The sequence below is a fragment of the Aulostomus chinensis genome, chromosome 23 (genome assembly GCF_037954235.1).
Source record: "Aulostomus chinensis isolate RoL2024-O1b breed Wild chromosome 23, RoL_Achi_v1.0, whole genome shotgun sequence".
Lineage (NCBI taxonomy): Eukaryota > Metazoa > Chordata > Actinopteri > Syngnathiformes > Aulostomidae > Aulostomus > Aulostomus chinensis.
In genome coordinates, this window is record NC_141342.1 from 16,936,591 (window position 1) to 16,959,620 (window position 23,030).

At 42.2% G+C, this 23,030-nt stretch overlaps 1 protein-coding gene across 1 annotated transcript in view; it reads left to right on the plus strand.

Annotated features, from left to right (window-relative positions):
• LOC147239816 (proteasome activator complex subunit 4B-like) overlaps positions 1 to 21,619 on the plus strand; it is a 34,648-nt gene extending 13,029 nt beyond the window's left edge. The window contains exons 19-47 of the mRNA XM_086196126.1: positions 1,710 to 1,913; positions 3,996 to 4,153; positions 4,522 to 4,617; positions 4,797 to 4,852; positions 4,959 to 5,015; positions 5,100 to 5,155; positions 5,773 to 5,871; positions 5,953 to 6,015; positions 6,152 to 6,247; positions 6,425 to 6,556; positions 6,667 to 6,876; positions 6,958 to 7,094; positions 7,232 to 7,285; positions 7,697 to 7,826; positions 9,126 to 9,207; positions 9,332 to 9,485; positions 9,963 to 10,029; positions 10,134 to 10,259; positions 10,493 to 10,645; positions 10,784 to 10,888; positions 11,719 to 11,810; positions 11,984 to 12,115; positions 12,275 to 12,477; positions 13,964 to 14,049; positions 14,221 to 14,349; positions 15,919 to 16,074; positions 17,475 to 17,613; positions 17,894 to 18,027; positions 19,757 to 21,619. Coding sequence (XP_086052252.1) covers positions 1,710 to 1,913; positions 3,996 to 4,153; positions 4,522 to 4,617; positions 4,797 to 4,852; positions 4,959 to 5,015; positions 5,100 to 5,155; positions 5,773 to 5,871; positions 5,953 to 6,015; positions 6,152 to 6,247; positions 6,425 to 6,556; positions 6,667 to 6,876; positions 6,958 to 7,094; positions 7,232 to 7,285; positions 7,697 to 7,826; positions 9,126 to 9,207; positions 9,332 to 9,485; positions 9,963 to 10,029; positions 10,134 to 10,259; positions 10,493 to 10,645; positions 10,784 to 10,888; positions 11,719 to 11,810; positions 11,984 to 12,115; positions 12,275 to 12,477; positions 13,964 to 14,049; positions 14,221 to 14,349; positions 15,919 to 16,074; positions 17,475 to 17,613; positions 17,894 to 18,027; positions 19,757 to 19,891 — 3,441 coding nt within the window. The 3' untranslated portion in view covers positions 19,892 to 21,619. The remainder of the gene's footprint in view (positions 1 to 1,709; positions 1,914 to 3,995; positions 4,154 to 4,521; positions 4,618 to 4,796; positions 4,853 to 4,958; positions 5,016 to 5,099; positions 5,156 to 5,772; positions 5,872 to 5,952; positions 6,016 to 6,151; positions 6,248 to 6,424; positions 6,557 to 6,666; positions 6,877 to 6,957; positions 7,095 to 7,231; positions 7,286 to 7,696; positions 7,827 to 9,125; positions 9,208 to 9,331; positions 9,486 to 9,962; positions 10,030 to 10,133; positions 10,260 to 10,492; positions 10,646 to 10,783; positions 10,889 to 11,718; positions 11,811 to 11,983; positions 12,116 to 12,274; positions 12,478 to 13,963; positions 14,050 to 14,220; positions 14,350 to 15,918; positions 16,075 to 17,474; positions 17,614 to 17,893; positions 18,028 to 19,756) is intronic.
• The last annotated feature ends 1,411 nt before the right edge of the window (positions 21,620 to 23,030 follow it).

A 23,030-nucleotide genomic window follows, 5' to 3' on the forward strand; every position in this document is an offset into this window, starting at 1 on the left:
TTTCCCCACCGAGGGACGAATGAAGGATTATCTTATCTGATATAAGAGAGAGTAACAGTCCAGGTGGGCAGGGTTCAGTGCTGTGCTCACCTCAGCTCAGGAGCACTGGTGGAACACTGGGGGAACCAAAGACGACAACATCTCTCTTCATTTTCACAATAGGAGAGAACTGCCTCTCATCCGCAAAGTAAAGATTAATATTTTCATCTGAAAGTCGGTTAGTACCAGACAGATTTATCAGGTTGATTTTGTATCTTTATAGCGCGAACAGAATAGGTTTGAAATAAGCAATTATTTGAGAGCAAAACTAGTGACACTGCAATCAAAACAATGTCAGATTGAAGGTAAAATACATTTCTGTCTGAGTCCCCAATTTCTTCTTTGCGCATCCAAAACACCGTCCAGTGTTTAGATGAAGAAGAGATGAGTCGGGCATTGCATCTTTATGTGAAAACAACGGCGAGGATGGCATTGAGACATTTTTGATCGCAGATTCGTTTTAAATGCAATTATGAACTTGCTCATCGGGCTCCAGTTTATTTTGGGTCCCAGTCCTTTTAGGAGGTGCAGGTGTGGTTTAGGTGTGAGGACGGTTCGTTTAAAAAAAAGCAACAGCAGCGGCTACCGATGGGGACGGATGCCGGTGTAGCAGCGCTGTTGGACGTTAGTCTATGAGAGGTTGTGATCTCAATCTTTTCTCTTCAGCTGTACAATAAAGGCACAAAGATTTGCTCCGCGGGTTCCATACTATCAGGAAATATTTGGAAAAGATGTGAAATATGAAGATAGCGATATCCAGGCCTGAAAAACTTGTTTTGAGAAAATGAATAAAGCTAGAAAATTCTGAAAAAAAGTCATGGAAATTTGCATTTTGGATTATAAGTGGTTCAATTAAGGTTACCGAGCAAAAAATGACAACAAACACGTTCACGCTTGTCTTTATGTTGGTACATTTTGCCATAGATTTCTGCTCATTTTTCCCTACGTAAACAGACCTTTCATAGAATGCACGGTAATGAAAATGATCCTCACATATGTGGAAAAGTCACGGAATTTATAGGTTTAAAAAAAAGAAAAAAACGAAACAAAACGTGTATGAACCCTGGCTCCAGGTTCTCTTATCGCCATTACAGATCAGCAGCGAGTCCACCTGCAGCCTCACGTCCCCCGGACATCTGCCTGTTCACATGGAACCTGTTCTACGATGTGCTATCATTTTCTGTCGACACAGCCGTGAATTACACAGAAGTGGCTATCCAAGATGACGCCCTTTTCTCGACCCTTTCCACTGAAACATCAATGGAAACGCTCAAAAAGCATGAAAAAAAAGAGGCGGGGGGGGGGGAGGAGAGGCTGCTGTTTTCACATGAAAATATGTTTGTGATTGTGATATGAAGAAAAAAAAAGTGACCAAATGGGATTTTTTTTTTTGCAGTGTGGACACAGCACGGTCATAAATATCAGCGTGCTTTGTTGTTAGCCAGAACATATTGATACCCTTTCTGTTTTGTTTTATTACTCCTGGGAGCTTAATGCGAATGGGAGTGAGCCAGATGCTGTGATTTACTGGAGAACCTCAATATTTAATACACAGCTCTCCTCTGAATTGTCTGTGTGTGTGTGTGTGTGTGTGTGTGTGTGTGTGTGTGTGTGTGTGTGTGTGTGTGTGTGTGTGTGTGTGTGCGTGTGTGTGTGGGGGGTGTTTTTAGGTTACCCGTGTGGATGGTGAACAGCTGTTAAAATACCAAGGGGACCTGGAGCGGATTTTGAGTGTGTGCGTGCGTCTGAGGTGTAAACGGGCATACACACTCGCCTGCAGTCTGCTAGAGCACACACTCCGGTCGCTGTCTTTGATGTATCCTACCGAGTACCGCAGCACCTCTGGGGGCTTTGATACTGACCTCCCCATACGGGTAAAAACACACACACACACACACACACACTGCTGCAGTGCTTTATGGCCCAAACTACCCTCCTCCATCATACAAAGTTAGAATTATTCCCTCTATTCAAACTGCATATTTCACTAAAGTGGTGCTCGCTGACCTCATCATATTGCTCTACAAATGCCAGCGTCGAGACAATTTTGACGGAATCGAGGTTCACGCCGTCATTCGAAAAGTAAAACCTGGGAAGGGATTTAAGATAGAAATTTGAAAATTGGATTTGTTCTCACAAATCCATGCGTTCCATGTAGGATTAAAAGAGGAAAATCCGCATATCGGCTCATTGTAGTGTCCCTGGATCAATGCTGATTTGGTATCAGACCACAGCTCTACTCTGGACATCAGCGTCGGGTCTTATTTTTCAAGTGTGCGCGGATGTGACTTGCACATTTTCTTCAAAGGCATTAAAAAAAGGAATGGCTTTCCGCTAGAAAATGAACCAGTGAAACAGAGACTTCTTGGAAGCAACCAGTTGAAGTAAAAACCATCCCAGTGCTTGTGAGTTAACCACTCCTCGTTCAATGAAACTGAATATTTCATGTTTGCGATGTAATTTATGCTTTCAGAAAGCCAATTATAAAGCATTTATCAAATGATAATTGAATGCATGCACCACATGCTGGGTAATACTACTACTTTATTCAAAAATAATAAGAGAAAAGACATGGCTATTGAATAAATCAGAAGGGGTCACAAAAGGATGAAAAGAAGGAAAAAAAATTACGTGCATTAAAAGTACTTTTATTTTTTCTGACTTTTCTCTAACTTTTTAATTGAGAAATATTGAATACTTCACCTCTTCAGATTCTTAAGAATCCTTACAGACGCTACCTGGAGAGGGAAAATACTTCAAATTAACTCCTCACTACTTTTCCTTGTTTATTTTAATGGCTCATGTGCTAAAACGTTGGAAACCATTGATCTGTTAAACACCCATATGCTTCTAAATTATACAGTACAAATAATTTAGAATTCATTTCATCATTCCATTCAAGCCGTGGCTGTTTTTTTGTTTTTTTTTTCCACTTTTAATTAAAGTAACACATTGATTCCAGAGTCATAGAGTCAGGTGTTTTCTTATGGTTTGAGCTTCATAGAAACGAATGTGGTGTACTCCTCTTTTTATTAGCTGTACAAGCTAACTTCAGTGTTGCTCAATACAAGTGAAATTATTTGTCTTCTGTTGTGTTTTTACTGCATTGCCATAGAGGACAAAGTGACCTCCTGATTGCCCTGCAGTATTTCTCAGAGAAAAGCTTTTCTGGAGTAGTTTTTTTTTTTTTTTGTGTGTGTAAAATCCTTACTTATATTTTGCTACGTCTTTCAGTGGAAGTGTGTCTCTGGGTGGTTTTACTCCGCTGCTGCTGCCCTGAATTGTTTCATACTTGCAGTTCACGGTCATTGATTGAGTCTTAGAGTTGTTTTGCCTGATAAATGAATCTGCCGAGAGACTGAGATTCAATTGGTTGTTTAAAGTGCGTTTCACCTTTGAAGAACTCACAAAAAAGATGCCGTATTCAATTGTACAATTAAATTTTTTTTTTAGCCCTGCATTTCTTCAGCGTGCAGACGGAGCCGGCCGGTATATTAAGATTGAGGCTGCAACAACAACAGCTACAGCAAAAAAAAATTAAACAATTTAAAAAAAAAATATGTGTGTGTAAAGAGGATGCAGACTATACCAAACCTTGCTTGGGAGTTTTTAAACGGATGTTTTTGGGCATTCTTAGTAGCGAAGGTTAGCCATCAAAGTTAGCTTCAAGCTAAATTTGGCATTCTCTCTGTCACAAAGAAGTGATGCGGGAGGGAAAACATCTTCTTGAGTTCAAGACACCTATTTGAGAGTACTAGCAAGGCAAAATACGTGTCGCGTGAATATTTTTCCTCCATTGTCCACTTGGGGCCAAAATTTTCAGCACAAGTAGATGAACAAGGTCTGGTATCACGCAGATTATTTATCCTGGCTTTCTTCCACCGGAACATCTTGTTTTCTATCTCTACATGCCGATTATGTTATGACAACACATCCTTCTCTCCCTCTCTCCCCAGGACTGGGGCAGAGCCGGAGATGTGGCAGCGTTGGGTGTGTGTTGGCACGTTCCAAATCAAGAGGAGGAGAACTTTGTTTTCCAGCTGCTGTCCCACCTCCTGCACCCGGAGCTGGAACGAATCAAGGGCCATGTCTCAGGAGATCAGCCGATGAGCAGGTGTGCTAGCGTTTTTCTCAGTTCTCCATTTTTGGAAGTAATCAGGTGTACACACAAACAAACACAAAAATCATAGCCTTTCATCGCTGATAAATGAAATTTGTCTGGGTCCAAAAATTAAACCTAAAATTTAACATCTGTTTTTATTATCTGTGTTAACGCTTTTGAAGATGCCTCATCAAGTACCCATAGGGGGAAAAGTTGAATTAGCCACTTCAGAGTACTGGAACGCCTTTATAGAGCTGCCAAGTGAATTCATAACACACACATGCACGCACACACATACACACGCACACACACACACACACACACACACACACACACACTCAGAGCTATAAAAGGACTGTAATGTATGCTCCGATTCACAGGGAGGAGCTATTGCAGAGTCTTGCTATCGTGCAGCACTGCCTTCTTGGGGCTGGAAGCATGCTGCCCCCTCTGGATGGACCACACGTATCTGACCTGTGAGTCCTGGTGCCACACACACACACACACACACACACACACACACACACACACACACACACACACACACACACACACACACACACACACACACACACACACACACACACAGCCATAAAAGCACACATTTTAAGCAGGCTTTTCACGTTTTGTATCGTACATTTTGCTTCCACTATAGCGTGCCCTCCATGGTGAATCTGGGGGAGATCAAGCTGCATATCGGTGTTGAGTACGGTAAGAAAACACAAGCAAGCAGCCCCGTACAAACCTGTTCTCAGAGAGTACGCTCATCCTGCATTCTGTGTCCATACGGGATGGCTTTGTGTCTCCTCCCCTCCAGATGATTCACGGGAGAACTACAGAGAGTCCATCTGCCAAACTATGAGGCTGCTGCTACGTGAGTGACGATTTTAACTCTTAACCGCTCCCTCTGTTGAGGATGTGATGGTAATGAACAATTTATCTTCCTCTTTCCAATCAGATCACATCCTGGAGCACACGGAGGATGACACAAAGTCACTGTTCGTCATCATTAAGGTGCCTGGCCCTCATCTGCTAGATTCTTTTCAGTTATTCCCGTATGAAGTCTTACTATCACCTCTGCCAAGGAGGTCATGTTTTCCTTGCCGTTTGTCTGTCAGCAGTTTTACACGAAAACTGTGAGGCCAATTTCCAACAAACCTGGTGGAGGGGTGTAGTACGAGCCGAGGGAGACGCTTCAGGCAGATTACTCATAACTCAACCAAGTGGCAACAGGGAAAGACGTGTTTTTTTTCTTTCATTTTAAAACCACGGACAGAATCCATCTTACATTTGGGTGACGATGGGTTTCTGTGTTTGTACAGTGGTGTGCGTCCTCTAAAGCGCCAACTCGTAGATGTGGGAGGTGATATTTGCTTCCCAGTACATGCACTAGTCTGCTCCTTCATATACAAATACAATCAGGTTTCACCTCCATCCATAGTCTCACAGTGCAACTTGCGCAGGGCTGCGAGGGTCCGCTCATCACTGTTTTTAGCTTAATCAGGCGCCGACCACAAAAGTGCCAGGGGCCAAAAGTTCGCTACGGTGGATATTTGCATTCTCTGAGTGATTCCTAAATCTATCCCGCAGCACAAGTCTGACAAAGCTCTTTTATGTGTGTCTGACTGCAGATCATCAGTGACCTCATGTTTTTCCGAGGCACTCACAAGAAGGAGTTTGACTCACGCTGGAAGAGTTTCACGCTTGTCAAGAAGTCCATGGAAAACAGGGTGGGTTGGAAAAGTGGACCAGGCCGCTGATTGTTGTCAGTTTGTCGCTTGATTTAGGAATGTCGCCTTTTCCTTCCGCAGCTTCACGGGAAAAAGCAGCACATTAGAGCGCTGCTCATTGACCGCGTTCTGCTGCAGCACGAGGTTAGATTAACAACCCACACAAACTCCTGCAGGGACACAGATGTAGCTGTAATCACATGCACGAGAAATTATGTGTTTTATTATCCTCTGTGTGTTTTTTTTATGATATTTGAAAATTGCTTTTCTGTGTGCGTAGATGAGGAAGCTGGTAGTTGAAGGCAGTGAATATAAAGTAGTTCATCAGGAGCTTCTGTGTGATCTGCTGCTGCTGTCAACCAGCACTTACAGCCAGGTAAAACCCACATAACACACGTTAATTAATTCAGTCGTATTTTGACGAGGAAATACAATCAGAACAGCTGCTGCACCCCAGTTTATTGATGACAGAAACGTAAATATGTCCGGTGAAATTGAAATTAATTTAAGTGTGTGTGTGTGCGTGTGTGCATGTGTGTATGTATTGTTGCAGGTACGGAGCAGGGCCCAGAATGTGCTGACGACTGCGCTGGGAACGTATAGCTTCTCCTACAGAGACTTGATTCCCAGAATCCTCCAACTGCTCTCACCACAATACACCTCTGGCACCCAGCAGCAGTTCAAGGTTACACACACACACAGACACACAAACTACATGCTTAGACCTTGAGGATCTGTCTATGTTCTGGTTCATATGTTTCTGGACTGTGACCCACAAACCTGCCTGTGTCTCAGGGTGCCCTGTACTGCCTCCTGGGTGTGCATAGCAGCGTTTTCTTGGGAAGTGTGCGAGATTGGGACTATGTCGGCACAGTCTGGCCTGCTCTCGTCCGCTGTGGACTTTCGCCTTCCATGACACTGGAGGAACATTCCATTGGTCAACTTCTTGACGACATCATCGACAGGATCCATCGGCAGCACGACTCCATCGGGATCTGTTTTACTGTGAGCAACAAGCCGAACAAAAGTCACCTCTTGTGCCTCACTCTGTCTGTCTTTCACGTACTTGTATCGCTCCACCTCTAGGTTTCTGAAAACTGTGTCGAGATAGCCAATCAGATCACGCGGTCCAAAAATCCTGCGCCTTGTTCGGAGGCTCCGTCTGTCGATGAGCTTAAGGAGGGGCTTCAACGTCAGCGAATCAGAAATGTGGTTGCTGCAAGGTAGGGATAGAAGTGGAATTTGAGCGCTTTTACAGGAGCCGCACCACAGCATATATTACTCTGCGCCATTTTTACTGCCGATATAAATTCATACGTATCTGAATTCGACTGACAGAAATATTTTTCCTTTCATTCAGGAAATATGAGAAGCTGGTCAACGACCTCCTGGATTGCCTCGAAGACAGAGAGCTGTAGGTTCTCTCTCTCATCTTTCAATGTTCTTGTTATGCAAATAGAAATATTTAAAATGTCTCTCATGTATCCAAATATTCATTATTCATTAATAACAAGCAGGAGCAGCTGCAAACGTACTGATAGTGCTTTGCTTCTCGTGAAGCCTCCAGCCAGTGATGTTGACCTGTAAATTAAGAAAACAGTGGAAACTTAAACACACACACACACACACACACACACACACACACACACACACACACACACACACACACACACACACTCACCACAAAAGTTAATTAAACTATTCACTGCTTTATAATATTTGCCATACTTTTATTTATATTTATATATTTTTTCATATTTTGATACTCAGGCTTCTTATATTATAATTTTTATGTCATACAGCATGTGTTTGCTCGTGTTTTCAGGCCCTGGAAGTTTGAGCACATGGCCACAGACCTGTTGGCTCTTCAGCTGAGGGAAGACCACCCGCTCCCCCCTGACGCCGTCCTCTACTTCACGCAGGGCCTCGTGCACGACTCCATCAGCATACGCAAGGTTTGAGCTCGTCCTCGGGCGTTTAGGGTTCAAGATCGTTTTAACGCACCAATCGATCGTCTTCGTGTGATTACTAAGTGATACTAGGACTGAGGTTGATTAATGAAATGTTCCTGTGCGTAGATTTAGTCCTAGGACTTTTTTAGTGCTCATTTTAGTCTGATGGACAGAAAAGCAAAGCCTGGCGGCTGTTTGGAACGACTCGCTCCTGACATCGATCGTGTCCCTCTTGTTGCTGGAAATCACCCAGAATGTAAATTTAGGGTTTTGAAAAAAAATAAGAATAAAAAAAATCCTATTGAGTGCGAGAACTCATTTGTTTGAATCTGGATTTGGTTTGAAGCAATCAGTTGTTGATTTTCTTGCTCAAATTTGATAAACAAATTCAAAAGTAGATTTCTGTAGCGAAGACTTTCAGCCGGTGTTGAGGCCTGTATCCCTGACAAAAATCGTTTCTTCTTCTTTCTTTTTTTTCTGCTTAAAGACAGGACTTTATGTCATCAAAATTAGATGACCCTAATTCTTGGACGTGGGACAGTTACGCCTGTTTTGCTTTTAGTACAGAACACTTGTTTTTTTACCGACTAATAAAGCAGGATCAGTTTTGGCTTGCATCAGCTGGGTTCTTGATTGATTTTAAGATTTTACAGCTTGTATTTAAGATTGTATCTGGGTTTTTTTTTTTTGTTGTTTTGTTTTGTTTTTTTGTTTTTCCTTCTTCTCTGTGTGAGCACACTGCCAGAACCTGCTAAGAATTATGTGGTATTGATTTAGAACACAAGCTACAAGTTCATGTTTGCGTTCATTCGTCGATATACAAGTTGAATAAAAGGTTGTCTCTGCGGGTCTAAGGAGCGAAATAAATTCACCGCTTTGACAATGCAACAATGAAGACAGAAATATGGACAATAAAATACACAAGTGTCATGAGGCTTGTGTAAGAAGTGTAAGCGTGGGGAGCTAGTTGTTTAAAAGCAATATATTACAGAACAGAGTGTTGCAGCAGTGACAAAGAGTAATGGGAAAATGAGGCTAAACACTGCATAATCCATTAAAAAGACTGCAGTTTTGTACCCACAGCATTTTTTTTTTTTTTTTGTTTTGGCAGACAAGAGTTGCAACTGTGTTTATATGTGGCTCCGACCTCTAAACGGGATTAGAAATGTATACCGTGGTTACTCTTTCGCCTGAGCTCCCCGCACCCTCCCCCCCCCCCCACCCCAAAAACAACCTCATCCTCCCCTAGAGGAATAACAAAGATGGCAAACCTCACTCCTGTGTTTATGTCCTCTCACTTAGGTGGCCATCTCAGCCATGGCGGGTATTCTTAAACAGCTAAAACGGCCGAGAAAGAAAGTAGCCGTGAAGCCATCGGCTATAAGTGAGTATGAACAAATACCCCCCCCCCCCCCCCAACTCTCAAATCCACAACACAAAATCTCACATCATGCATATGTATTATTTATTAATTTATTAATTTTCTCTTCTTTTTTTTTTTTCCCCAGGTGGTGTGGAGGATCCAGAAGGTGTGTGGGCAGGTGATCGCGAAGGGAATCGCTGGCTGCAGTACGACGGCAACAATCTACCTCTCAGTGACGAAAAGTGGGACTCGCAGCAGTACGTGGAGAAGACACACTGGGGCTACTACACATGGCCAAGGTAAAGAACGATTGAGATTTTCTTTCTTTTTTTTTTTTTCTTTTTTTTTTTTTTACAAGGCTGATTAACGGCTTGGTTTGGACGGGGCCTAAATAGCTGATTGACTTAACTGCCAGGGTGATTTGTCGCTCGTCTTTGTAGCTTTGTGGTGAACTGTATGTCTGGCTAACTGCTGGCTGACTGATTCAGGAGGCCGGATAACTAGCAGGGTGGCCAAGTGACTTCCCTTCATGGCCTGGCCTAGATAAAACTGACTGAATGACTTATTGTCTGGCCTAGATTGAGGAATTGATGTATAGGTGGAGGGCTGACTGGATGGCTGCCTCAGAATGTGAACGGCTTGCTGACTAACTGACTTTTTAATCATTCATTTATCCTTGCTATGTATTTGAAGACAGTATGTGTCTATCCATATTTTTCCCCCCTTTCTGCTGTTATCTATAAATCACATCCTCTTTGTCTCCCATTCCTTTTTAGAGAAGTGATGATCCATGCATCTTCTGAGAAGCTAAAAGATGACCTGCCATATGAGGAGATGAGCGAGGCATGTGCACGCGCACGCACAGACACACACACACACACACACACGTCTCTCAGCATTGTTATTATTACATTTCTTATTTGTGTGTGTTCGTGTGTGTCACTCAGGCTGAAAAGATCATCTATGAATATTTCTCGGACCCAGAGTTCATTGACCAGCTGATAGGGTTCCTCTCTCTCGAGGATCGGAAAGGAAAAGACAGCTTCAACCCTCGTCGCTTCTGTCTCTTCAAGGTGCAAATTAAACTCTCAGCCTCGATCGATCTTGCAAACCTCTTACAAAGAAGTGACACAGCATACCACCTTTATCCAAGGCTGTATTGAGCTTCTGGAGTTTGTGTCACAGATGGCTATGACAGATTGTTCTCTATCAGGGAGCTCACAATACACTCCTGAATGATGGTATCTTTCCTTTTCTTTCCTTCAAACTCATCCGATAAACGCTCACGCTAACGTTTGATTGGCAGGGGCTGTTTCGTAACTATGGTGACGTGTTCCTGCCAACACTGTTGCCTCACTTAGAGCAGTTGGCCAGTGACCCCCATGAAAGCTCCCAGCGCTGCGTGTGTGAGATTACTGCCGGCCTAATCAGAGGCAGCAAACTCTGGAGTTTCAGCAAGGTACTGGATACAAACACGCTGTTCTATTTCTGATAAGAAAAGTCAATATTAATAAAACTTTCATTTGTGTCTGTGTTCGCGCACGCGCGCGCGTGTGTGTGTGTGTGTGTGTGTGTGCGCGCGTGTGTGTGGGGTCAGGTGGATAAGTTATGGCAGTTCTTGTGCCCTTTAATCAAGACAGCATTAACCAACATTACAGTGGAGACCTACACTGACTGGGGCACCTGCATCGCTACTGCCTGTGTGAGTTCCTCACGTTAAGAAAATGATGATAATACCACAATATAATGTGTATGATGACACGCGTGTGTACACACATACAGGACAATAGTTAACGGTTCAGTTAACAAACGTGAATTAATTTCTTTCTTTTCCTTTAAAAAAAAAACATAGCAAAGATTAGAATTTAAAAAAAAAACATGAGAGCAAAATCAGATTTTGTAACATATATATTTAATATTACGCATTGCACTCCATTAAAAAAAAACAATCCACATTTTTTTCTAATTAATGTTGTAGTTTTTCATGGAAAGGAATATTTTTGCCCTGTTTTTCTTGAATTAATTGAACTATAGTGTTCATTAAAAACAACCTGCTCTCTGTCAGATTGGGGTGAGAAGCTATCAGTCAGTCGTCTGCACGCTGTTTGCACCCCCCCCAGGACATTTTATCATTAATCGGATAATTAACTGGTTGAAATCTGGTTATCTGGTTAGTTTTACTTGAATTAATTCAGAGAAAAACAGGTCAGAAATGATGTGTTTTATGGAAAAAGTATCTTGATAATTCGCAAAAACTAGGCTTAATTTTATTTTATTTTTTTAATTCATTGAAAGAAGCACACCATCACGTTCTTTTTGGACCCCAAAATGTTTTATGAGATTATCAACATCCTGTCAGAATCTTCATCAGGTGAAGGTGACTTGATGCAAACATTTAATCGTGCAGTTCGACTGAAAAAATGGTTTGCTCTGAAAAATATTTATCTGTATTTGTGTACAGAATCTGAAGAACACAGCTCACAATACATGGAAACTATCCTCTACATTAATTCATGGATTGTTGTCTAATAGGAGGGTCGTGACCCCAGGAAACTCCATTGGTTGTTTGAGCTGTTAATGGAGAGCCCACTCAGCGGAGAGGGAGGCTCATTCAGAGACGCCAGGTACGTGAGTGTGAATGAACGTGCAGGGTATGTGTCATCTTTGCTATTTCACAGGTATCTGATTTCAGGCTGCAGTAGTAACCTGAGCAGATGTGTGCTGAGCTGACGTGCCGCAGTAACACCGTGATCCCCCATCCTTCCACCCCCCCCACCCCCCTCTTTGTCTCTGTCAGTTTGCTGTACGTGCTTCAAGGTGGTCTAGCCCAGCAGCAGTGGAGGGTTTCTGAACTGCTGCACAGGCTTCTGGCTTACCTGGAGCCCAAACTCACCCAGGTGTATAAGAATGTCAGGGAGCGCATTGGCAGGTACTGAATTAGCATGGCGTCATGCTTCAGGATTACATAATCCTGTCGAAATAGGTTAATCTGATTAACTTGTTTGTTGCAGTTCAGTTCTAAGCCTGTCTTTCTAAACGCTCCTGTTCTTTCTCCCCCCCCCCTTTTGTTCCCTCTCCCCCTCTCCAGTGTGCTGACCTATATCTTCATGATAGACGTGGCCCTGCCCCACACCCAGCCAACCTCCTCCCCCCACGTGGCAGAGTTCGTCACTCGGGTCCTAGAGCGGCTCAAGCCCCTCACATCAGAGCCGGAGATCCACAATCACGTCCACGATGAAAACACCCAGGAGATGGACGAGCGCACCCAGGCTGTCAAACTACTCAAGACGGGTCAGAATGTGGATGCAAGCATGCAAAGTGTGCGGTGGATGGGCTCGGTGTTGGCCAGGAATAGAGCGGACCAGGGTGGCTTGTTCTCTTGATGATGGGATCCCTTATTATTTCACCTTTTTAAATTTGCTGTCGAAGGTTATGAGGTGTAGGTGAAGGGGATTCGCGGGTGTTTTTCTCCTTCAGTTTAAGTCACAGGTCGTGTAAAAGAGGCCGAGTCAATATTTCTGAGTTAAATATTTACATTTGTTCAGGTCAGAAAAGTGTGACGGTCACCAATATATCAATCAAGCTCATGACAAGCACTGACTGATGGCTGTTGACTGTGGTTTGAGGATTACTCTGCTCAAGCCTCAAGTTTGGCTCTCTTGGCTGTCGCTATCTAACCCGGCGAATTTGGACAAGAATGAGCGCAAGCTGTTTTATTAAGGTGCAGTCTGTAATTCGGGGCAACTATGATATAAAAAGAGTGCGCAATTTGTCTTGTGAACACAGTCTAGAAACGAAATGCACAAATATTTTTAAGCCAGGAAAAAGTTCCAATGAGTTTTCATGAGCTGTATATGTAGCGTTAGCACACATCAGCTAGCTTGTTATTGTTAATTGGTTGCCTAAAAGGCAGTGCAATATTTATTTCCCTGTAATATTTCAAAAACATTATATAAAAAAGAAGACATAAATTTACATTTATGTGCACATTTGCCAATTAGCCATTGGCTAATTAGTTGGCTTTAGCCTTCATGAATGGCAATATGCAGTCTCAGCCAACATCAGCTAGCTGCTAACGTGAACTAGTTGCCTAAAATACTATTCAGTGTTGATTTCTTAGTAACCTTTGAAAAATATCATTAAAAAGTCATCAGCTTAAACTCATACGCACAATGGCCGTTTAGTTGGAATTACCCTCTATGATTGGCAGTCAGGAGTGTTAGCCAACCTCAGCTAGCTGCTAACGTTCACTAGTTGCCTTAAAGACAGTACAGTAATTATTATATTTTTTGGAAAGTTACAGAGAAGTAGAGTTTCCTCTTTCCACCCTCAGCACTTCAGCACTGGATTCACTTTTCCCAGTGTTGTCTGGCTTTATTTTTCTCCCTGATTTAGAGCAGTGTGGGGGATTTGGAGGTGGATTTGCACAGAATAATTACAGCACTGTTAGCATGCTTGTAGCCAACACTGATGACTGCCACTGAGGTCAGTCGGCCCGACCTTGACGATGCGCCCGACTGACCTGCAGAAGACTAGATCTAGATCTAATATCCTGTCTTAACATTTACGCATTGTTGCTCTTTTCCATTGCTGTCATCGCTCCAATCTCCATTATCCAGATAAATATCTAGCCATGAAATTATCCAAATCATTAGATCCTTAATCAGGATAGATTGTGTTTTATTTCCCGAGCAGTGCTGTAAGGTCACAGTGCCAAGTCTGTTGTTATTTATTAGTAGCACCTAAACACTCTTGTGTGTTTGCGTACTATTCTTAGTGTTGAAATGGTTGATGGCCAGCGCAGGGCGAACATTCACCACTCCTGTTCAGCAGCAACTACAGCTCCTGCCTCTACTCTTCAAGGTAAACACACACACACACACACACATGCACAGGTCCCTGTGCAGTATTATTACCCACTCAATCTTACTTGCCCATTAAACTCAATTTCTCTCTTCATTTACTCAAAATGGTGCGTGGCTCTGTGTCTTCCTACCTCTCTCCATCTCTCTCTCGGTTTCTCTCTCCCTGCAGATTGCCCCGGTGGAGATTGATGAGAGCTATGATGAGATGAAGCAGGATGCACGCACGTGTCTCTCTCTTATGTCCCAGGGCCTGCTGTATCCTGAACACATTCCACTAGTTCTGGCAGCGCTGGAAGAGGTACACACACGCACATACACACACACTGCTGCACCTGCCTGCTCCCAGAACGTAATGCTGCCCAGAGTGTTGTTTGACCAGGAAAAAAAGCTGTGCTTTTTTAAAAATGTGCATACTTTTAAAACTGTTTTATATGTGACTGGCACCTCTACTGAGAAACTTTCACATATTCACTCTCTCCAGAAGCCATAATTCTTGCTTTTACACCATAACTGTACTCCCCCACTAACTATCTTATCTACAATTTTATCGTTGATGCGGCTGGAAAAGCATTTGGGTTGGAAGTCCAGATTAATGATGTTTTTTATAGACTGGAAATACAAGTTATGGTGCGCTCTGAAGTTATTTTAAGGGAGAGTTGGACCGTTTAGGAAACACTCACTTTCTGAGTGAGGATTTATAACTGCACGCTAAAAATGAGCTCCAGCCAGGAGATGGTTGATGTAGCCTAGCATAAAGACTAGAAAGCACTCAGAGAGAGAGAGAGAGAGAGAACGTACCTCCTCCAAGGAGAACGTGCAGCCTCTGGCGCTTTCATTCTTTGACCCAAATTAAAAGTACCAGCAGTGATGAGCGAACCCTTGCACCCCTGTGGCTGTTCCGCACCGCAGAAGGGTGGTGAAACCTGATAATATTTGGATTTTTGCATGGAAGAGCAGACTAGACTAGCAGACTAATGTGTGTACTGTGGCGCAAAGACTAATTCTCTGGTGGTGCTGGAGTATATGTGTGGCGGTACGTCACCTGAAGACAACGTTCAAGTTGTAAATGGATCCAGTTGAATTCCATCCATCCATTTTCTACCGTTTATCCTGTTAAGGGTTACAGGGTGGGGTGGGGTGGAGCCTATCCCAGCAGCCTTCAGGTGAGAGGCGGGGTTCACCCTGGATGGGTCGCCAGTCCATCAGAGGGCCAACACATAGAGACAGACAACCATTCACACTCACAGCCACACCTACAGTCAATTTAGAGTATCAATCAGCCTCGTCCCCTCTTGATGTCTTTGGACTGTGGGAGGAAGCTGGAGAACCAGAGAGAACCCACACAGGAACAGGGAGAACATGCAGACTCCACACAGAAAGACCCCGTGCTCCAGCTGGGGCTTGAACCCTGAACCTTCTTGCTGTGAGGCGACGGTGCTTACCACTGCACCACCGTGCCGCCCCGGCTATGACTAATCCACCCCAAATTTTAATAGGCTTCTGTGGTTCCTACTGCATCCCTCCACCAAGTTTGGTGACAATCAGCCTTGCAGCTTTTGTGTAATCCTGCTGACAGGAAACAGACAAACTGCACTGAATGCATGACTTCTTTGACGGGAATAACAAGCAGAGCAAAACTGTGGTCAGCTTTCAAGTTTCGTTGCTCTTGTGATCTGATTGGTTTGATATGCACAAAAGACAGAAGTACTCTGAGTGACTGAACTGCTTTTTTCTTTTTTTTTTCAACATTTTTAGGTTTTGAATGAATTCATTACATTTGCAGAAAAACCAGACGAGCGGTTCCTGTTTTTGTGCTAACAGGCAGACGGTTTCAAAGCGTCCAACCTTTTTACCTCTCTGTCTTTAGATGGCCATCAAAAGGTCATGGCATGCACGCTACTCGGTACTTACCTACCTTCAGATAATGGTCTTCTACAACCTATTCACCCTGCTCAGTGTGCCCTCTGAGGTTCTCCGCATCCGGAAGCTGGTGATGCAGCTGCTGCTGGATGAACACCTCGAGGTAATATACACGTACATTCACAAAGGGGAACAAACACAGGGTTAATGGCGTCGTCGCTCTGTAAGTTATTAACGTCACGGTATTGTGAACGACACCTCGCCATCCTGTAGAATCTCCTCACTAAATCCTAAACAGTGTTTTTTTAGTCGCAGTTATTGCTCAGAAACGTCTACCTCACCACTCAGATCTTCATTTATTTTCCACTTGTGAGGTGTTTTTCTCTTGTACTGCTGTGCGTATGAATGCTAATGACTCTCTGGCACTCTTGGAGCCGAGTGTAATTCTTAAAAGACAAATCGTTAGGGCTGTAACTTACTTATTATTAACAAATAATTAATGGGGGGGGGGGGGGTGTTGCAAAAAAAAAAAAAGCGCATCAAATTTTGCCCAGAGCTCAAAATGTTTAAATTGCCCCACTTTTATCTTTTCAACCAACAGTCCAGAAACCATTCACGTTCACATTCATGTCTGGTAGAAGCAAATGTTTGATATTTTTGTTTGAACAATGCGTGAAACTACTAATTGATCAAAATAATTGCCAGCTTCTTTTTGTTGTTGTTTTGTTTTTGTTTTTGTTTTTGTTTTTTTGGGATGGACTTACCGATGACTCGTTGCATCTCTGAAATTCATCGTCAGTCTGTAAGCCTTAAAATTCATACCGGTCACCTAAAATGGTTGCAAGAGGGCTGCAGCGTCTAACCCACAAGCTCAAGCAGGTTTGAACCAATCGTAGCACCGGATTCATCCCCTCAACCGTCATCTAAATACGAAGCAGGGATGCGTGACAATAAATGTGTAATGTGATCTGAAGAGACTGCAAATTGACAGCAGCGTGAAATAGACTTCATCTCTCTCTTTCCTGCCCCTCCTCACTCCGTCTGGCTGGTCCTGCGTTGACTGTGGTAACACAGATTTGACAACCTTTGGAAAATTGTGGCCTAAATGTTTCTTAATTTGCAAGCTAGCTTGCTTTAACTTGGCAAAGTAATGTTAAGTTATATTGTCGGTGTGTCGCAGATTGTTAGACGTAACAACTCAGTGCTAATTCATTTTTTATGTTAAGAGATTCAGGAAGGCAGCGATGTTCTGCAAGAGAGTTTTACCTCAGCTGAACTCAGCAGCCCCCCCCCCCCCGTCCTCCTCCTCTCCCCATTCCTCTCTCCGTGTAGCGTGCTTCTCCTCGCACTCGCCTCTTTTAATAAATTGTGCATGCATTTCGCACCCGAAAACTGCCTGGTGCTCTCCGTTGCATCTTTCATTTGTCGCATCTGATCTTCACAGGTTTCTTTTCTTAATTCTCTCTCTCTCTCTCTCTCTTATTGATACCCACCCCCAACACACACCTACCCCCACCCATCCTCCTCCTCCAAACACCACCCCCCACCTCCTTCTCCCTGTAGGTGAGAGACATGGCAAGCACCACCCTCAGTGGTTTACTGCAGTGCCAGTTCTTCCCCCTGGACTCTTGTCTGCAGACACAGCTCCAGACGCTGAGTCAGACTTACCTCCCCAAGGCCAGAGGCGAGCTGGCCTCTACAGGTACACACACACACACACACACACACGCACACACACACACACACACACTCACACACACACACACATTTATGTGCACCCCACAATCACCAAGTGAGGCAATCACAGTAATACTTGCCCTATTACCCTTTCTTATCCGAGGGGAATTGCGAACCTTGAAATTCTAAGGCCTATTTTGTGTGTGTGTGTGTGTGTGTGTGTGTGTGTGTGTGTGTGTGTGTGTGTGTATGTGTGTGTGCGCACGTATGCTTACTTATATGCGTGTGTGTGTGTGTGTGTACAGATTTAGTGCGACGCCATGCTGGAGTGCTTGGCCTCAGTGCGTGCATCCTGTCGAGCCCCTATGATGTTCCAGACTGGATGCCTCAAATTCTGATGGACCTGAGTGACCATCTCAACGACCCACAGCCTATAGAGGTACACACACACACACACACACACACGCACACACATACAGTTCAACCGCTCATATACAAATCTCCAACGCAACACAGTATGAGCTAAAAGAATACAATTTCATTGTCCAATTGAGGAGAAAATTGTGTCTTTGGCCTTACTTCATGCATGAAGAGGACATACAATGTAATCCCTCGTGCAGAGTTTGAATAATACATTAGTGCGATGTGGAGCCAGTCACGACGATAATTTAGTGCCTCTCCTGTCGCAAAGTGAAAGATGAGAAAGAAAATACAATGGAATACAGTTAAAATATATATTTGCAAGTAGATTAGTAACCAAGTCCATTAAAAAAAGCTACTGGAGTGAATATGCATAGCGCAAATCCTACATAAAATACTGGTATAAGTGACAGATTTGTGCAGAACGGAGGAAGAATATTTATTGAAGTCTCAACTGAGACGCCTCCCACATTTTCACTCGAAATCTATTATAATCATTTTATTTGAACTTGTAAAATGAGGAAGGAAATAAAAGGGAACAGAGTTGAAAAAGTATATATTTGCCTGTCGATTTATAAAACGAGTCGTACTCGTTTTGAAAATCCTGTAAAATACCGACTGAAGTTGCTCATTTGTGCAGAATAGAGAGAAGAGTGTCTCGGTCGGTGTTAGCCGGAGATATTTCCATTTAAAACTTAATATGCTAATTTTATCCGGACACGTTAAATAAATGCAGTCAAGTCATTTGAATTCATAGTTATCATGAGTTTGAATTCTCTGTTCTCGCGTCCTCGTTGAACCGTACTGACTCCTCGCTCCGGAACACGTTTTTAAATCATTTCCACTCTGTGTATTGAAATCATCAATTGTGGTGTTTTAACATCAGTAGATCATAATAACCCCATTAGTTTTTTAATCCATGTCAACAAGACAGCGCTGCTACAAAGATAGTCAGCTGCTCCACTGCGTTCATTTCAAGTCGGGTTGTTTGGCCACTCAAAACCGGAGCTATTAGTTCCACTATTAAACTTAAGTGTTGCTCAATTTGAGAGAACAGACATCGGCCGTTATCAAGGGATGTTATCAGCTAATGTTTTGCCTCTTTAAAACAAATGAAGCAAGAGAAGTGTGAATGTTCTCTATTGTTAATAGAGGCGTCCTTATTTCGCCTACAAACAGGATTTTTATTGTGCGGAAGTATATTTTCAATCCTATTTCGATTTTTTTGTCGCTTCATTCAGAAAGCTGATATGCTGTTTATCTCTCGCAATAATTCGGTGACCCGACGAGGGATATTGAATTGAGGTCAGCAGATTGAAAAATGTTAAATATGATGAAGGGTAGTCTGAACGTATGCAGGACTCGGAGAAATACTGAGAAAGAAGAAGAGGTGTAGAGGAGATAAGAGTTGGAAGGGAGTTTTAATATTGACACTTTTTAGCTCTCATAATTTGTTCAAACATTCATTTTTTAAAAAAATTTTTTTGGGGAGGATTTAGCCTGAGGGTTGTGCCTTTTTAAATCATCTTAAGTTTTTTTTGCCAGTGATTAATGCCTCTCTTTGTTCAATTGTGTAAATGCGAAATTGCTTTATTTTTGGACCTCTTATCTTAAGCCAGCTATGAAAAATGTGTGCGATGCATTCAGGGCCCCGCGTGCATGAACCGGCGCTGTCTTGTTGACATACAGTAGCTTTAAACATGAGGCAGTAGTGTTAGCTTTTTAACATCTGTGTGTTTTGCCCCAAGATGACGGTGAAGAGAACTTTGTCGGAGTTCCGTCGTACTCACCACGATAACTGGCAGGAGCACCGGCAGCGTTTTACCGACGACCAGCTGCTGGTGCTCACAGACTTGCTGGTGTCGCCGTGTTACTACGCCTAGATAGACGACTGCCTTTGCAACTCTTCAACGGACTGCAGAAAAATAGTGAACACCTTTCAACACTGTGGGAACATTATTAACTCTGTAATCTGCCTCTGGAACCTCATAGTCACTGTTGGCCTTCACTCAATCCCAGTAGAAAAACCATTCCTGGGCAAAAACAGTTTCACATATTTAATTTACTTGGTGTGTTTATTTTGTCTCGCCAAGCGACACAGCAGCCCCAAAGGTGGCCACTTTAATTTAGAGACCACAAAACTTATTATTATTATTATTATTATTATTAATTTTTGTTGTTGTTGTGTAGGAGTAATGGAGTTTGGTCTTGTCACTATCTCTCATTATAATATTTCCGTATATCGTTTTTAAATGTTCTGTCCATTCACCTGTTCAGCACAAGACAATGTATGATGAATATCAATGTTAAAATTACAGCGACACACACACACACACACACACACGCACGCACGAGGTCACAGATGTGCCAGCAGCATGTGTGTATACATGTATGTATAATGTATGAGCAGTTCATGTATGATTTGTTATGTAAGACTGTCAAACAAGATGATTTATAAGTTAGATCTACAATGACGAGATAAAAACGCTGTTCGGTACATAAATTTTACAGTAAATCTTTACTGGTTTTGCGTATGTAAGTTCAATATTGAACAAATATCAGAATTTTATACTTGGGGTTATTGGTATCCACCTCAAAAATCCAGTATCAGGAGGGTTGGGTATGGAACTCTGAACAAGCTGAAATTACAGCGGCACTACGGAGAACCAGTTCACCTTACAAACAACTTTTGTCGATGTTCGCCACCCGTCAGCTCACCTTGGTGAAAGGGTAGAAGTCACGGCAACAGCGTGTTACCGTGTGATGCGGAGTTGGCCGTGATGACACGTCTTAATACCCAGAAACCGCAGCTCAAACAAAAATATCCACAGCACTTGATAGCTTGAGCATTGCTCGCAGCAGGCTGCTAATGTTAGCAGCACGCCTGGAATTTGAGACCTTGGGATTTTTTATTTTTTTTTAAACAACTGAAGTGGCTTTTTTTTTTTTTTTTTAAATTTAGAATGTAAACAACAACAACGCTGGTATCAAATTCCTGTTATCGCTACAGACATTGATCCAAAGGAGCTCAACCCAACCCTATCGATCTGGCTTTAACTATTATTTTAAAAAATGAAAAAAAAAAAAAAACTGCCCCAAAAAAAAAAAAGTTGTAGCGCTACAATGTTGTGTTTTTAAATTTAAGAGTAACGATCATGTTTTAGATCTATATAATACTCTCTAATGATATAAGCTATGCTATATAATTGATATTAATGTACACCGCACAAGACAGCAAAGTATATGTACGTTTATAAAAAACACTAAAGATGTATAGCATTCGTTGCAATCCATGTGTTGTACGATGCCATAGCTCGGCACGAAGCAATAAGTTACCGTTGTTCCTCGCTGAATAAATTCACTGCAACAACTGTAAAGAGTTGAGTGTGCTGTGCTGAATACTTCCAGGGTTGACTGTCAAATATTTGCAGTTGATCTGTGTATATTTATATCAGATGAGCTTTCCACAGCAGCTTCCCTCCCGCACAGAGGCAGAGCACAAACACTGACACGCTTGATAGATGGAAAGATTTTAGTATTCAAACATTTTATACTGTAGATACTTGCCACTACAGAGCTCTGCCTATAAATACTGTTAACCAGTGACAGCTCTGTGTGTGTGTGTGTGTGTGTGCGTGTGTGTGTGTGTGTGTGACAGGATGTTGTTTGGTATGTCGATTTCTTTCTGATGCAGTACACTTTGAAACGTTCTCTCCGCTGAGATGTATGCTGGCAGAATGAGACAAGACGTAATTGGAGCTGGTGCACAAACACGGGAACAGATCCTGAGACAAGGAAATTATAGTTTGGGAGAAACACGGTACGAGATGGCGTGATAACGGTGGCACGGGTGATGCCTGACCTGGTTTTCCTACCAGGAACAGAGCTGGAGGGTATTTTCAGGTTAGACTCCCAACTTCAGAGACATACTTGGGTTAATATCGCCCTGTCACCCTGTCATCACGGTTCAGGTTTAACTTTGGAGATTCAAGACGGTATGAGGTCCAACTTATTCGAACTGCAAAAACACAACTTTTTTTTTTGTTGTTGTCCCAAACGTAATCAATGTTTGATTTTAAATTTCACCAAAAAAAAAGTTTTAATCATCATTGCAGCACCAGAGGAAAATCTTCTGGAGATGTTTTGGGCCTAAAGATTACAGAAAGATTAAGAAAGCTTGCGACCGGATGGTTGGGGGTTCAATTCCTGCACTGGAGGGATACGGACGCCTGACTACTTGCTAACCCGTACTGATTTGGAGTTCTTTCACGTGCCGTGAAAGCTATGGTAAAAATAAATAAATAAAATTAAAATAAATAAATATATGTATATATATATATGTGTATATATATGTATATGTGTATGTGTGTATGTGTATATATATATATATATATATATATATATATATATATATGTATATGTATGTGTATATATATGTACATGTGTATGTGTGTATGTATATATATATATATATATATATGTATGTGTATATATATATATGTGTATATATATATATATATATATATATATATGTATATATATATACTACACACAGGTTAATTATTTGAAAAGCAATGAATTTTGCATTGAAATAAAATTAAGAGGACAATAAAAAGGAAGTCTGTCCTGTGTTTCAAGTCCAATAATAATCTGATACTGATTTGGAGTCCCAATGTTACAACATGGAAGCTGTGGGGAAAACAAAATTTGCTTAAATTTTGCATAAAATTATGAAAAAAAGATGCACTAAAATATTCACATAAATTCTAGGAGGCAATAAACTGAAATAAAAAGGTGTGTCCTGTTTTGGTCCAGTCTGGGTGAATTGGCAGGGACTGATTTGGAGTCCCTAGGTCACATGACATGGAAGCTATTTTTTGGGGGGGGGGGAGAAGCAAAATACTGAATTTTGTAGTAAATTCAACTACGACTTTTCCTCATCAAATATTAATAATAAATTGAGGAAGCACTAAAACGCAACAGAGACGTGTTCTATAAATCCAGTCTAGTGCAAATATCTGG